Source organism: Bos grunniens, chromosome 29, assembly GCF_055505025.1.
Source record: "Bos grunniens cultivar Pamir isolate PY7600 chromosome 29, Bosgru_T2T1.0, whole genome shotgun sequence".
NCBI lineage: Eukaryota > Metazoa > Chordata > Mammalia > Artiodactyla > Bovidae > Bos > Bos grunniens.
The window spans coordinates 40099497-40113892 of NC_141193.1; the positions used below are offsets into that span (position 1 = coordinate 40099497).

Below are 14396 nucleotides of genomic sequence, written 5' to 3' on the forward strand. Positions count from 1 at the left end.
GATCCTGGTTCACAAGGGTAGACATATCACTAGATGTCCTTCTTGAGGGTTATCTTCTATTGATTTTCAGTATATTACTATCCTGTAGACAATATAAAACAGCAAATGGAGATGAACAGTTTTATTACATGCAACCCCCACCATTATACTGCTTATAATTGCCTACATTTTGCTTTGCCTGCATGTGTGCGCTAAGTTGCTTCAGTCATGTCTGACTCTTTGTGACCCTATGGACTGTAGCCTGCCAGGCTCCTCTATCCATGGGATTCTCCAGGAAAGAACACTGGAGTGGGTTTCCATTTTTTTCCTGAGGGTATCTTCCTGACCCAGGGATCGAACTCATGTCTCCTGCGTTGGCAGGCAGGTTCTTTACCCCTAGCGCCCCCTGGGAAGCCCAGGAGTTTATTATATAACTCCATGGCTCAGAAAGGGTGGTTGTGTGTTGATGTCAACCACTGTCTAAGACTCCTAAAGCCTGCAAGCAGCTGGCAAATAAAACAGTAATAAATCTGTCTGAAAGGAGAAGAGGAAGGATCCATTTATACATGTGACAGAACTCAAATTATGAAACCTTGGAAGTCAAGGACTCTGTCTATGCTGATTGAAGAAAGGAACACAGTGCCATAGAAATGTGCATATCAATAAAGCAGACAGCATTACTTCCTTTGCTAGGCAAAGCCCACCTCTTTACCAGTCTGGATTAAGTAGTCTCTCTGGCTGATAGGAGCTGGATTATATTGGAAGAACAACATATAATCTCTGTGCCTATGGAAACTGGTGAAAACTTAGATTTCTGCTCTTAAAATATCAGCCAATCAGATCCAATTATACCTGTGCTTCTGATATCTCTTACAACAAAATCTGCTCTCTCTTCTTTTCTATTTTTACCAAGGTGACTGCTATGGACTGAATTGTGCTTTCTCCTCCCAAATTCTTATGTTGAAGTTCTAACACCCAACCTGACTGTATATGGAAGTAGGGTCTTTAGGGGGTAATAAATTGGGCTTCCCTGATGGCTCAGATGGTAAAGAATCCACCTGCAATGCTGGAGCCCTGGGATTGATCCCTGGGTTAGGAAGATCCATTGGAGAAGGGAATGGCAAGCCACTCTAGTAATCTTGCCTGGGAAATCCTATGGACAGAGAAGCCTGGTGGGCTACAGTCCATAAGGTCACAAAAAGTCGGACACAACTGAGCGACTAAGCACGGCACAAGGTTATTAATGAGACGACTTGAGGGTGGAGCTCTAATCTAATAGGACATATGACCTTCTGAGAAGAGATCTCTCAGGCGAGCACAGAGAAAAGGCTATGGGAGGAAGCAGCAGGAAGACACTTGTCTGCAAGCCAAGGAGAGAGACCTCACCAGAAACTGGATGGACCAGAACTTTGCTCTTAAATTTCCCCGCTTCCAAAACTGTGAGAAAATAAAATGTGTGTTGTTTAAGTCACCTAGACTATAGTATCCTGTAAAGGCAGCCTAAAATGACTATGACAGTCATACCCTGGAAAATAAGAGCTTTATAAACATACACATGGCCCTGCTTGAGTCACACTCACCATTAGTAGCCTGTCTCCTACTTGCAACCTTCCATCTTTCTGTGCAGCTCCTCCGTCGATAATTTTAGTGACATAAATGCTATTGTCTCCAGGAATGTGCTGGTTTCCCACACCTCCTGCGATACTGAAGCCTAAACCTACAGAAAAGGAACAGAAAAACAAAAGCCTTGTATTGGTTTAAGAAAGTGCCATTAGTCACACTTGAACAGTCAAAAAAAATTAAGCTTTCATTTGTTACAATAGTAATAAATAACAATAAATTCTACTCCAATCAACTTTGCTCTTTAAATATTTGAAAGCTTGCTGATTAATGCTAATAAAGCAGAACCCAAGCGTAGTCCTGCCCACGTTTAGTCTATGGGCTCATCTTTGCTGATGCTGTTGTTACTCTAGCATAGCAAACAGAAGTACTGCCAATCATTTGGGTAGAGACCTAGATATATTTGACCTTTCAAAATGAAAAGTTTAGCCATTTGAACAGTTGACAAATTCTGAGATAAAGAGCCATGAGGAAGATACATTGGATATCGGTGTAATAATTTCAGAGAGAAGATAAGGATTTGTTCATTGCTTGCCCTTCATGTTTCCTTCTCTGGGTACCTTGTCATATTTTCAGACTTCCTGTTATTAACTTGTAGTTAAAAAAGAATGAACACAAATGAATTATCCCTGCACACAGTCTAAAGAATAAAGAGATTATATACTTTGGCTATATTATTTTTATAGCAAACCATGAAATATCAAATCATTTTTAAACATGGAAATTATCCATTTGGAGAGAAGAATTTTACACTGCTATGCCATATAAATTTCTTCCAGTTTTATTGGTATATAATTGACATAGTACTGTATAAGATTAAGGTACATAGAATGATGATCTGATTTATATACATCATGAAATGACTGTCATAATAAGTTCAGTGAACATCCATCATATATAGATACAAAATGAAAGAAACAGAAGCAAATTTTTCCTTGTGATGAGAATCCTTAGGATTTCCTCTCTTAACTTTCTTATCTAACATACAGCAGTGTTAATTATGTTACATATTACACCCCTAGTATTATTTATCTTTTAAGTGAAAGTTTGTACCGTGGTGCCTTCATCTAATTGCCCCTTCTCCTCACCCCTCAACTCTTGGTAATCACAACCTTGATCTCTTCTTCTACGATTGAGTTTGCTTGTTTTTGAAGTATAATTGACTACACCACTATGCTATTTTCTATTTATAACATAGTGATTAGATATTTCTATGCATTTCAAAATAATCACCATCGTAAGTCTAGTTACAATATGTCACTGTACAAAAATATTACACACTGACTGACTATACTCCTGACATTGTGCATTTCACAATCATGACTCATTCATTTTGCAGGTGACAGTTTGTACCTCTTAATCTTCCTCGCCTATTTCTTGCCCACCCATCCACTTTTCTCTCCTCTGGCAACCACTTTTTTGTGATCTGTATTTAGAGCTCTGTTTCCATTTTGCTATGTTTGTTCATTTGTTTTCGTTTTTAGATTTCACACGTAAGTGAAATTATACAGTATCTGTCTTTCTCTGTCTGACTTATTTCACTTAGCGTAATATCCTCTAGGTCTATCCATGTTGTCACAAATTTTCATTTAAACTATGGAATGACAACAAGAATAGAGTCATTAAAAATTCATTATGAGGCCCTTTTAAAAGAATAACTGATGGACTCTCTAAAAGCATAAGAAAAACCCTGTTATAAGTCAGTAATGAGACAAGTTATGATTTTATTCATTCTTTGCAATTAAATAGATAATGATAAAAAAAAAATAAAAGCATAAGAACAAAAAACCTTCTCAGAATATGATTGAATATATATTCAGGACAATACTTGTAGCGTATATTTTCATTGTATTTGAAAATTATTATAATTAACATGCAATTACTCAGAAAGGAAGATATAAATAAAAACTTCTATTACTAAAGACAGAAAATCTCTGTAACTTATTTGTCTTAAGCAATTACCACCCCTCCTCCAGTTTTGAAATATCAAACACTTGTTTTATGAGGAAATAATCATAAAAATTTTTGGCACTTTATATAACAATAAAAAATACTCCATTTCACTATCCTTGTATTGAATAAATATTGAACAGGGATATATGCTATTCTTAAGATAGCATAAATAATTAGTTAATGGAAAAATAATGGCATGGTAAATTATAAAGTAACACCTCTGGAATGATATTTCAAGTGAAATGATTTTTCTATTAAATTAACTATAATAGTTAACAACAAAAGAAAAATGGATTTAAATTGGTGGGCACTTAAAGTAAGTGTTATTTAATCTCCTACTAGAGAGGTGACTATTCTGTATTGATGTTTTGACATTGTATAGCTCTATAAATGTATTTCTTTGCCTCTTATTTAAAGAATTTGTATATCAAGTGAAAGATGACCAAGAATAAATAAAATGTCCCCAACTGGCATTTTCTATGAAATTGAAAATATATATCAGCTCATATTTTCCAAAACTGTTACTTCATATTTATACATGATTATAGGGAAGTTTAAAAAACATACCAATATTTACAAAAGCTTCATAGCCACATGCTAGGATCAATCTGCTGCCTTTACAATAGTACAAAAGTCATTCCAAACTGTGGACAAAAGGTTAAAGAAAACCCAGGGACTCTGATCCACATCTACCATGCCAACAGTAAATGCCACAGCCAGTCTGAGTTACAGAAGAGCTAAGAAAACAAATTACCACTGCAAACAAGGATAAGTCCAACAAAGGGAATAACTATGTAGTTGACATTTGAAGTTGAAGATTTTACCAAGACAATAAAATCACTATGGATACTGTAGACATAAATATACCAGCTAAAAAGGAAATAACTTTTCCCCTCTAAGATTAGACTTAAGTACTTCTTAACTGGTGATTTTGCTTAAGATGGGGTAAAGTAATTTTAGTAAGAGCTAGAGAACTGCTCTAAAGGTACAGAACTACACATTTTCCCTGATTTCTCTTACTTAGATGGAACATGGCTATATTTTAAAATAATCAATATTTGCTCAACATTCAACCATTCAATTTAACATGATAAGTTAAATGTATAGCTTATGTCTATATCCAGAAGACAAGGTTATTTACAGGCAGAAGTATCCATCTGTGTTATAAAATAGAATCTGGTCCTGTCTATCCATCCATCCATTCACTTAGTCATTCACTCACTCACTCACATATCCATTCATTCAACAAGCATCTCCTGAGTGCATACCATGCATTGTAAAACCAGTTGCTATTAACTGCAGCCAACATAAATGTAAAAAAATGGATTGATCAGAAACACTACAGAAATAATGATCCATGAGTTCATAAAAGTAAGCGCGGTTGAACCTGGCTGAAGCAATGCTCTAAACTTAGCTGATGGCACTGATTTTTGGAAGGCTGCTCTGTGGGCTCCCACATGTGGAAGACACACGTGGGCTAGTCCCACCGAGCAATAAGCCCAAATTCAAATCACGAGTTTGGAGGCACTGGCTTCCTCATACACACTCTGCTAAAACAGGGGTAGTCTGTCTACTTTATAGGACCATTGTCTCCCTTCATGTGCTCATGCTTCACTCCTTCAATCCACTCTAGACACACTGACGGCCTTGACATTTCTAGAACACACCAGACACCCTTCTATCTCAAGGTATTTGCTCTAGCTGTTACTGTTGCCTGGAACACGCTGCCTTCAGGGCACGGTAAAAATTTCAGTTTCTCTGGAAGCCTGACTCTGACCCATCTGTTTAATAACTGTCCCCTAACAATCTACCCCACCTCCTTATCCTGCTCTATTCTCAATGTCCCTTAGCACTTACCACATTGTAATATACTAGATAAATCATCTATATATATATATTTTTTTTTTATTGTCCATCTTCTTGGTGAAAATATAAACTCCAGATGACAGGGATTTTTAATGGTTTCATGCTACGCAGTAGAACAAGGGTAGGTACATAGTTACCTCTTAAATACACACTAAATGAAAGAATGGATAAGCAAATGAATAGAAGACCACAAGGAAAGCCACCTGTCTCTGAGAAAGATTCCCTTAAAGAGGAAGCTGGTGGCTTTGAAGAGAGGGGGACAGCTGAGAAAGCGGATGTCCTCAGCTAGATTTGATAACTGTATGGGGCGGGCCGTTGCCGCACGTGCAGTCTGGTTACCTCCCCATCTTAGTCTACACAGGGTTTATGGCAACCACTGGGAATGCAAGAGGGTAACAGCAGAGGCATCCTCGAGTCCTGACCATTCCATCCACTGACTGTGTGAACTGCAGTCCCAGCCTCCTAATCTGTAACAGGGGAATAAGTATATCTATGCTCTAGAGTAATTGGCACATAATAGAGATTCTTTTTTTCAAAATTTCTTTTAAAAATATTTACACAGTTTTGAAAGGTTACATTCCATTTGCAGTTATTACAAAACAGATTCTTTTAAAAAATATTTATTTATTTGGCCATGTTGGTCTAGGTGCGGCAGACGGGATCTTCCGCTGCGGCGTGAGGGCTTCTCTCTGGTTGTGGCTCATGAGCTTAGCCGCCCCAAGGCATGTGGGATCTTAGTTCCCCAGCCAGAGATCGAACCTGTGTCCCCCACATTGGAAGGCAGATTCTTTAACACTGGACGACCAGGGAAGTCGCACACAACAGATTCTTGATAAATAAAAATTCTCTGCTTTTTTTCTCTCTCAAGTTGTTTGGAAAAACGAATACCTAAGCATCTTGACATAACTTAACTGGTTAGGATAAGTTCTATCATGGTACTATGATATGTGAGGACAGAGGGGACCATGACTTACTTCTAGAAGAGCAGGAGAAATCAGCAAAAGGTTTACAATCAGGCTGGGCCTTCAATATTGAGTTTGAACTGATAAAAGAGAATGCATTTTTCAAACCAATACATCCAGACTGACTCAGTGACTAAAGAGTCAGCTGCCCTGACTTAGATCACAAAATGTTCATAAAATCCCAGTTCCCCTGTGCTGTAAATTGAGACAGAAATGCCTAGCAAACACTCAAAACCTATATTATGGTAAGACAGATAAGCTAGAGTGGTCCCTAACAAGATAAATACAATGACTAGTATAAAGATTTGATTAAGGAACACCGGTTTTTGTTAAGTGACAAATTTAGAGAATCGCTTACAGCACTGAAAAGATGTGTCCATGATAAACAAATAGCCCCGGATCATCAGGAGACAGCAAACTAATCAATTATAAAATAAACTCAGTGACAAGAGTTGGTAGGTCTCATCCTAAAAACTGAGCCTAGCACTATTGACTGTGAAATGTTTGGCTCTTAAGGATAATACTAAACAAGCCTGGGCATGCGTCAGTATTAAAGAAAGTGGACATAAAGTGAGTATGAAAATCACAAAGGAAGTAAAATCAGTGGATATTTTAGTACTCTGGCAAAGGGAGAAAGCAAGTGAAATTTAAACACCTAATTCTCCAAATTAAAAACTGATCCATTTGACAAACATGTGATGTGCAAATAATTTCAGGATTACTTCCAGTGCATAAAGCTGGCTTCCTCTTTGCATATAGCCCGCATATCCCCAAATTGTATATCCTCAGGTCAACTTCAGGGATGCAGGCACAGGGAATGGATTATCTACATGCTGTATAAAGCCTTTAACTTAACCTTTCCCAACGCAGTCTTTTCCTCCTCCTGTGAAAAAAAGGACATGAAGAATCCCAGTTCACCCTTTCCCCTTGTCTGACTGTGCTGAGGAGCAGGTGTCAGTGAGAGAGGGAAGCCTGAAGGAGGAAGCCTTGGGAGCACAGACTTATACTGCATGGGAGAAGCTTAGAATAAAACCCCCAAAGCTTGTAAGAGTCATGTGATTACAAAGTAGCCACGCAGTCTTTTTTGGACAGTACAGTAGGAATTATTGGCAGGCATGAGTAAGGAAGGGATAGTGCCGAGGCTCTGAGTGCAGGGTCCACCATTTGTCCAGGGGGCCATGATTAGGGATGTGTTGATATTTGACCCCACAGCCATCTGAGATGAGCTGCTTTTCTGCCACTGTGTTTTCAAATTCATCCGTGTCAAATGGCTCAGTAGTAAAGAGTCCACCTGCCAGTGTAGGAGACACAGGTTCAACCCCTGATCCTGGGAGATCCCATATGTGGCAGAGCAACTGGGCCCAGGGCCACAACTATCAAGCCTGTGCTCTGGAGCCCCAGAGCTGCAAGTACTGAAGCCCGTGCACCCAAGAGCCCCCGCTCTGCAACAAGAGAAGCCGCTGCAGTAAGAAGCCCACGCACCGCATCTAGACAAAAGCCCACACAGCAATGAAGACCAAGCACACTCAAAAATGTATAAATAAAATTGCAAAAAAAAAAAAAAAACCAAAAAAAACCTTAGTAAGTCCTCACTTCTTGGAGATGCGGATCTTCTGGTGGCCAGGGAACATGAACTTGGCCCTGGGGAAGGCCTCAGTTACACGTTCCTTGCTCTGCATCTTGGTGAGGATGGACATTATGACTTGGCTCCTATGGATCCTGACCACTGTGCCTTTCCAAAGGCACCGCACATACCTGTCTGGAGACCATCAGCTCCGGCACAGGGCAATAGTCTTTATGGGCATAAAGAGCTATGTCCCATGACGTCTTATGATCACTCAATAACTTGGTTCAACTTCATTTTATATGACTTTATCAGGTGGACTTTCTGAGGCATCTCCAAAACTTTAGCATTATTATATTAAGCTGACTGCTTCTGTCATAGTTTATCTAGGATCTGCAACATAAGGTGTTTAGCGGTTTACAAAACAACAACAAAACCAAATCTATAGTGGTATTCTGTACACTCTGACTACGTTATTTTATTAAAGGAAATACAGAATCCAGCCTAAAGCCTCACAGGCCTTGTTTGGGAAAACTTCTGAACATGCATGCATTTCAGTGGACAAATGAAACAAAAAACTTTACCTGTGGGTCTAGTCTACACAGATAACAGACGATTTTACATCTTTCCTTTAGGAAAAAAAAACCTTTGCTTAAAAAAATACCAGAATGTGCTTTTCATTTTGAGAGAATAATTTATCTCATTGGGTGTTATAGGTATGATTATTAAAGAGCAAAGCTGTATTTTCTTACTCTCTGGATTCTTCCTGGCCTCAAAAGACAAAGTTTGGAACTGAAAGAAGGGTTCTATTTTAAATTTGTACAGCACCTGCTAGGTAGGCTCAAACCTACTTAAGGGTCTCTCATAGAGCACGCAATTAACTCACCACAGTCAATGTTCCAAACTTTTCTTCTATGGACCTCAAAATACCTACTCATACTTTCAGCCTAAAACCAGGACTATTTTATTATGAAAAGTCTCCATGTCTATACCTACCGTTTCTCAAAGCAATGAGCAACATTCTTGTTTGCAAACCTAAATCTTCTCCTTCACCCTATAATTTTATTCATTATTCTTTTTTTCCTCTCTAGAATATTCAGTCTCTTACCATCAATGCTTTTATTCTGTTCCAGCTTTGACCATACTTCTGTCTTACCTAAAAAGACCTTCTCTTCAACTTACTGCAGCCTCTTTTACTGAAAGAGCTGGAGTTTCTAAACAGGGATCTTCACTTACTAACTTCATTTCTGTATCACATATAGCTTTCTCAGACTCTTCCATGTGACTCCATACAGTACAGTCTATTCACATGGCAATGGCTAGAGGCTGAATTATGTCTTTTCTAAAAACAGACTGAAGTCCTAAGTCCTGTTAGCTGTGAGTGGTGTTAGTTACTCCGTTGTGTCTGACTCTTTGTATCCCCACGGACTGTAGCCCGCCAGGTTCCTCTGTCCATGGAATTTTCCAGGCAAGAATACTGGAGTGGGGAGCCACTCCCTTCTCCAGGGGATCTTCCTGACACAGGGATCAAACTGAGGTCTCCTACATTGCAGAAGGATCCTTTACCATCTAAGCTACCAGGGAAGCATTACCTGTGAATGTGACTTTATTTGGAACCAGGGTTTTAGCAGATGGAATCAACTTAAGATGAAGTTATACTAGATGTGAGAGTTGGACTATAAAGAAAGTTGAGCACTGAAGAATTGATGCTTTTGAACTGTGGTGTTGGAGAAGACTCTTGAGAGTCCCTTGGACTGTAAGGAGATGCAATCAGTCCATCCTAAAGGAAATCAGCCCTGAATATTCTTAGGAAGGACTGATGTTGAAGCTGAAACTCCAATACTTTGTCCATCTGATGCAAAGAACTGACTCATTTGAAAAGACCCTGCTGCTAGGAAAGATTGAAGGTGGGAGGAGAAGAGGACAACGGAGGATGAGATGGTTGGATGGCATCAGTGACACAATGGACATGAGTTTGAGTAAGCTCTGGGAGTCGGTGATGGACAGGGAAACCTGGTGTGCTGCAGTCCATGGGGTTGCAAAGAGTCGGACACGACTGAGCCACTGAACTGAACTGATACTGGATTAGTGTGAGCCCCAATCTAATGATTAGTGTCTTTATTAAAAGAGGAAATTTGAACCCAGAAACACACAGAGAAGAATGCACATGATGACAGAGACAGAGAGCAGGATGATACACCTCTAAGTCAAGAAATGCCAAGGCCTGCCAGCAACTACCAAAACCAGAGGAGAAACATGAACCAAACTCTCCCTCAGAGCCCTCCAGGAGGAATCAATCAGGTTGACATCTTGATCCCAGACCTGCAGGCTCTAGAACTATTAAGAGAATAAATTTATGTTGTTTCAAGCGACCTAATTTATAATCATTTGTTAAGCTGTGTTGTTATTGTTTAGTTACTAAGTCATGTTCGGCTCTTTTGTGACCCCATGGACCGTAGCCATCCAGGCTCCTCTGTCCATGGGATTTCCCAGGCAAGAATACTGGAGTAGATTGTCATTTCCTTCTCCAGGGGATCTTCCCAGTCCAGGAAATTGAACCTGCATCTCCTGCATTGGCAGGTGGATTCTTGACCATTGAGACACCAGGGAAGCCCATTTGTTAAAGTAGCACCAGGAAATTAACATAGCTTCTAATTCACACAGTTTAAGTAGTGCTAAGTACGTCTACCTCTTTCCTTTCCTTTATTCGCTTATTTAAAAAATTAATTATTTTTAAATTTTTAATTAAGTTTTAAATTGAAGGATAATTGCTTCACAGAAATTTTGTTGGTTTCTGCCAAATATCAATGTGAATCAACCATTGGCATACATATATCAACCTCTTTCTAATGAAATCATATATACACACACACAAGCCTGGGCATTTATCAACATAGCTACAGTAATTGAAACTATGAAAATGAATTCCCCACAAGAAAGAGATTATAGAGAGAAGAGGATTCTGTGGTGTGTGCATTGAGGAATAACTATTATTTGAGAGAAGTGAATTCGGCCTGTATCCCCAGTTTCTGATACAGCATATATGGCATGGGCTCCCAAATTTGCATTTCTAATAGGCCCTCACATGATGCTAATGCTAGTGGTATGAGGACTGCATTGTGAGAAACCCTGTTTCAGAGCAATAACATAAAGACAAATAAAATGAAGTGAGAAGTAGTAAAAGAAATAAGGGAAGAAACAGGGTAGTATAATACGATGAGCATAGCAATATAAAAGTAATCAGTATTTGCTCTATGTAATGCAGAAAGAACAAGGGCCTATCAGGAATTTCCAAAAGTTTGGAAGAAAATTCTGGATGACTGGGTGGGTTCCTTGCCTGCGGGAACTGTCTAGTTTGTAGTTACTTCATTCATCCCCAATAGGAGAGGATGGCATGAAATGTGTGTGTATATGTATGTGCATGCGTGTGTGCTAAGTCCCTTCAGTTGTGTCTGATTTTTTGCAACCCTATGAACTGTTAGCCTGCCAGACTCTGTCCATGGGATTCTCCAAACAAGAATTCTGGAGTCAACTGCCATGCCCTCCTCCAGGGGATCTTTCTGACCCAGGGATCAAACTTAATTTTCAAGACCACTCAAGTCTTGGCCAACTCTAAGTTGTTCATTTCTAAGTTGAACCACAGTAGCATCAATTATCTGTATCAACCTTTCACTTCTATTTGTTGGGTTGGTCAAAAAGTTCAATTATGTTTTCCCGTAAGATGTTACAGAAAAACCTGAACAAACTTTTTGGCCAATCCAATAAATAGAAAGCGGTAACTCATTCAACAAACACTTACTGGTAACTACTCATGTGTCAAGGACTGCCCAATATACACTGCGGTTATATCAGTGACTTAGAGTTTATGGTTCTTTTCTAATGGAAGGTAAGACAAGAGGCAATGAAAATCCGGTGAGGTAAGTGTTGCTAGGAGAGGAACAGGAACTGTGGGAGCATATAGGTGGGCTGACTATTTTGGCTTGGGGAGGGGTATCAGAGAAGGCTATCTGTAGGTCCTGATATCTGATCTGAGACCTAGATGAAAATAAGCCAGGCAAAAGAGAGTGGGGAGTGACCATCCCTACAGAAGGAAACATGCATTCAAACACCCAGAGTGGGGAGATAGCATGGCTCATCTGAGAAACTTACTTGAGAAATAGTTGATGTGAAAGCAATAGGTAACCTTAGGTAGAATATAGGCTGTCAGAGCAGAAGAACCATATTCCTTATACTCACTGATGTATAGCCCCTGATACTGTGCCTGGAGCATCCTATGGACAGAGGAACCTGGCGGGCTAGAGTCCGTGGGGTCACAAGGAGTTGGACGTGACTGAGCAACTAACACATACACACACACAGTGCATAATAGTTTGGGATAAATGCATGAATGGAGAGAGAAGGACTCTTTCTCCACTGAGTTAGGCGGGAAGGAGAAAAGGATGGCATAGATAAAGATTAAGATTACTGGATAATGGCAGTGCACTAAAGTAGTTGTCATCTCCAATTTACTCCGATAACAAGAAAGTGTGGTCATGGGCCAAGACGAGAGAAGTGGTGAAGTCAGAGATTTAAAGAAAGTACAGAAATTTGGAAATACATATTAAGGAAGATAGAAGAAATAACTGATTAGAAAAAGCAGAAAAGTCGCAAGGAACTGTTGATTGTCTAGTTAGGGTTTGTGACTATGAATTAATAATAGGACTATTCTAGTAATTTTTTTTTCAGCAATTCTCAGTGGTCTAGTAGTGTAAGCATAGAAAGTGCAAGCAGTTAGATTAAATCACTTTTGAAATTAGTCTTTTGTGTGTGTTGATCTTCTCTCTTCAATTTAATCCTGATCCTGGAAAGTAGAGACGGCATAAAAATAGACCATATTATGCACACTGCTGGCACATGCTGATTGTTTAGTAAATACTGGCAGGATGAGCTAATGATTGAATCATTCAAAGACCAAGTGATCGCACGGCATAGGTATACTTCTGAATATCAAGCATCCCACATTAACAGATATGTGTATATTTTAGCTGACTGCTTTAGCTTCAGAGAAGAACTGACCCCAATAATCCATATTGAGCACTTTTAATACGCCAACTCTTGCCTTGTGTGTTTGGGAATTAATGAAGTGTCTATTGTATCTAAAGAAACAATAGAGATTAGCAATGAGAGACGTATTTACTCTCTATTAAACCCAAGAATAAGCAGCACTCCCTTGCCTTCATCTTTACAAATGAAACAACCTGCTCTGATCACAGCTCACTGCTCACAGGGGGAGTATGACGAAGTGTGCTCAGATGTTCTCTTACTGGCTTACCCTCTAATGTACTTGAAATGAAACATCCTCCAAGCTTCCAGCATGAAAAATACATGAGAGGCACTGCCTCTACCTATTCACCAGGTCTGTCTGCATGTTTCTTCCAGGTTAATTCTAGTTGCCAATTAAAGCAAGGTCATTAACATTGATTCTGAAAACTGCCCAGACTGTTTGCAGGCATCCAGATCCCGACACACACAGTCACCACAAAACAGCAGATTACTGGAGAGATATAACTCATCTGTTGAAGCTTGATGGGAATGTCTCAGTTGGTGGGGTTATTGCTGGGGAAAGCAGACAAGAAAGTCTGAAGGGTATCTGGATGGGTTTTGATAAATTTCCATATACAAAGGCTCTTATCCAGTAACACCTCTTCTGCAAAGTCCTTCCTAATGACCATCCCTTTAAATTAAAAGTAATCTGTCTTCATGACCACATAAAACACTATTTCTCTTTCTCACTTTTAATGTCACATCATTTCCTACATTGAATTAGCTATTTATAGGAAAGGTTGATACTTAAAACATTTAATAGCTGCTATAGCATGAACACCAGCCAACCAGAACGGACAACTGCCATAAACATACCACAACTATGGAATGTACCACCTAACTGTCAGCTCTGCTGCAGAGAAGTTTAATTACCACCCCCCATATCAGACAATAGCATTTTAAAGATAAAGGGAACAGTAACTCTCTTTATTTATGTTCCCTGGAAGCATTATGGATAAAGTAGATGCCCTAAAAACTAATTTTTAAAATTAATGAATTAAATAAAGATGGCTGAATCCTTTTACTGTTAAGTTTACTTTAATGAACCTTGAAGGAAAGGGCTCAGGCTGCTAAAATAATGGTAGTGAGTTACTTCATTCATTGATTCTTTAAAAAATATTTAAGTTCCAGGCTATATCCATTTTTTAGGGCTGCTGGAATGAAGTGCCACAAACAGGGTGACTTAAACAATAGAAATTTATTGTCTGAGAATTCTGGAGGCTGGAAGTCCAGATCAAGGCATCAGCAGTTGTGGTTCCTTCCTAGTGCTTGGAAGGAAAATCTGCGTCGTGCCTCACTCCCAGCTTCTGGGGTTTTGCTGACTATCTTGGGCTTCCTTGGCGTATAGTGCATCACTCCCATCTCTGCCT

At 39.3% G+C, this 14396-nt stretch overlaps 1 protein-coding gene across 33 annotated transcripts in view; it reads right to left on the bottom strand.

The window, feature by feature from the left end:
- The window catches only part of DLG2 (discs large MAGUK scaffold protein 2), a 2335250-nt gene that overhangs the window by 622603 nt on the left and 1698251 nt on the right, over positions 1-14396 (bottom strand). For all 33 annotated transcript variants that reach the window (XM_086384619.1, XM_086384611.1, XM_086384617.1 and 30 more), the window contains one exon: positions 1560-1696. In XM_086384619.1, the coding sequence (XP_086240745.1) occupies positions 1560-1696 (137 nt within the window). The remainder of the gene's footprint in view (positions 1-1559; positions 1697-14396) is intronic.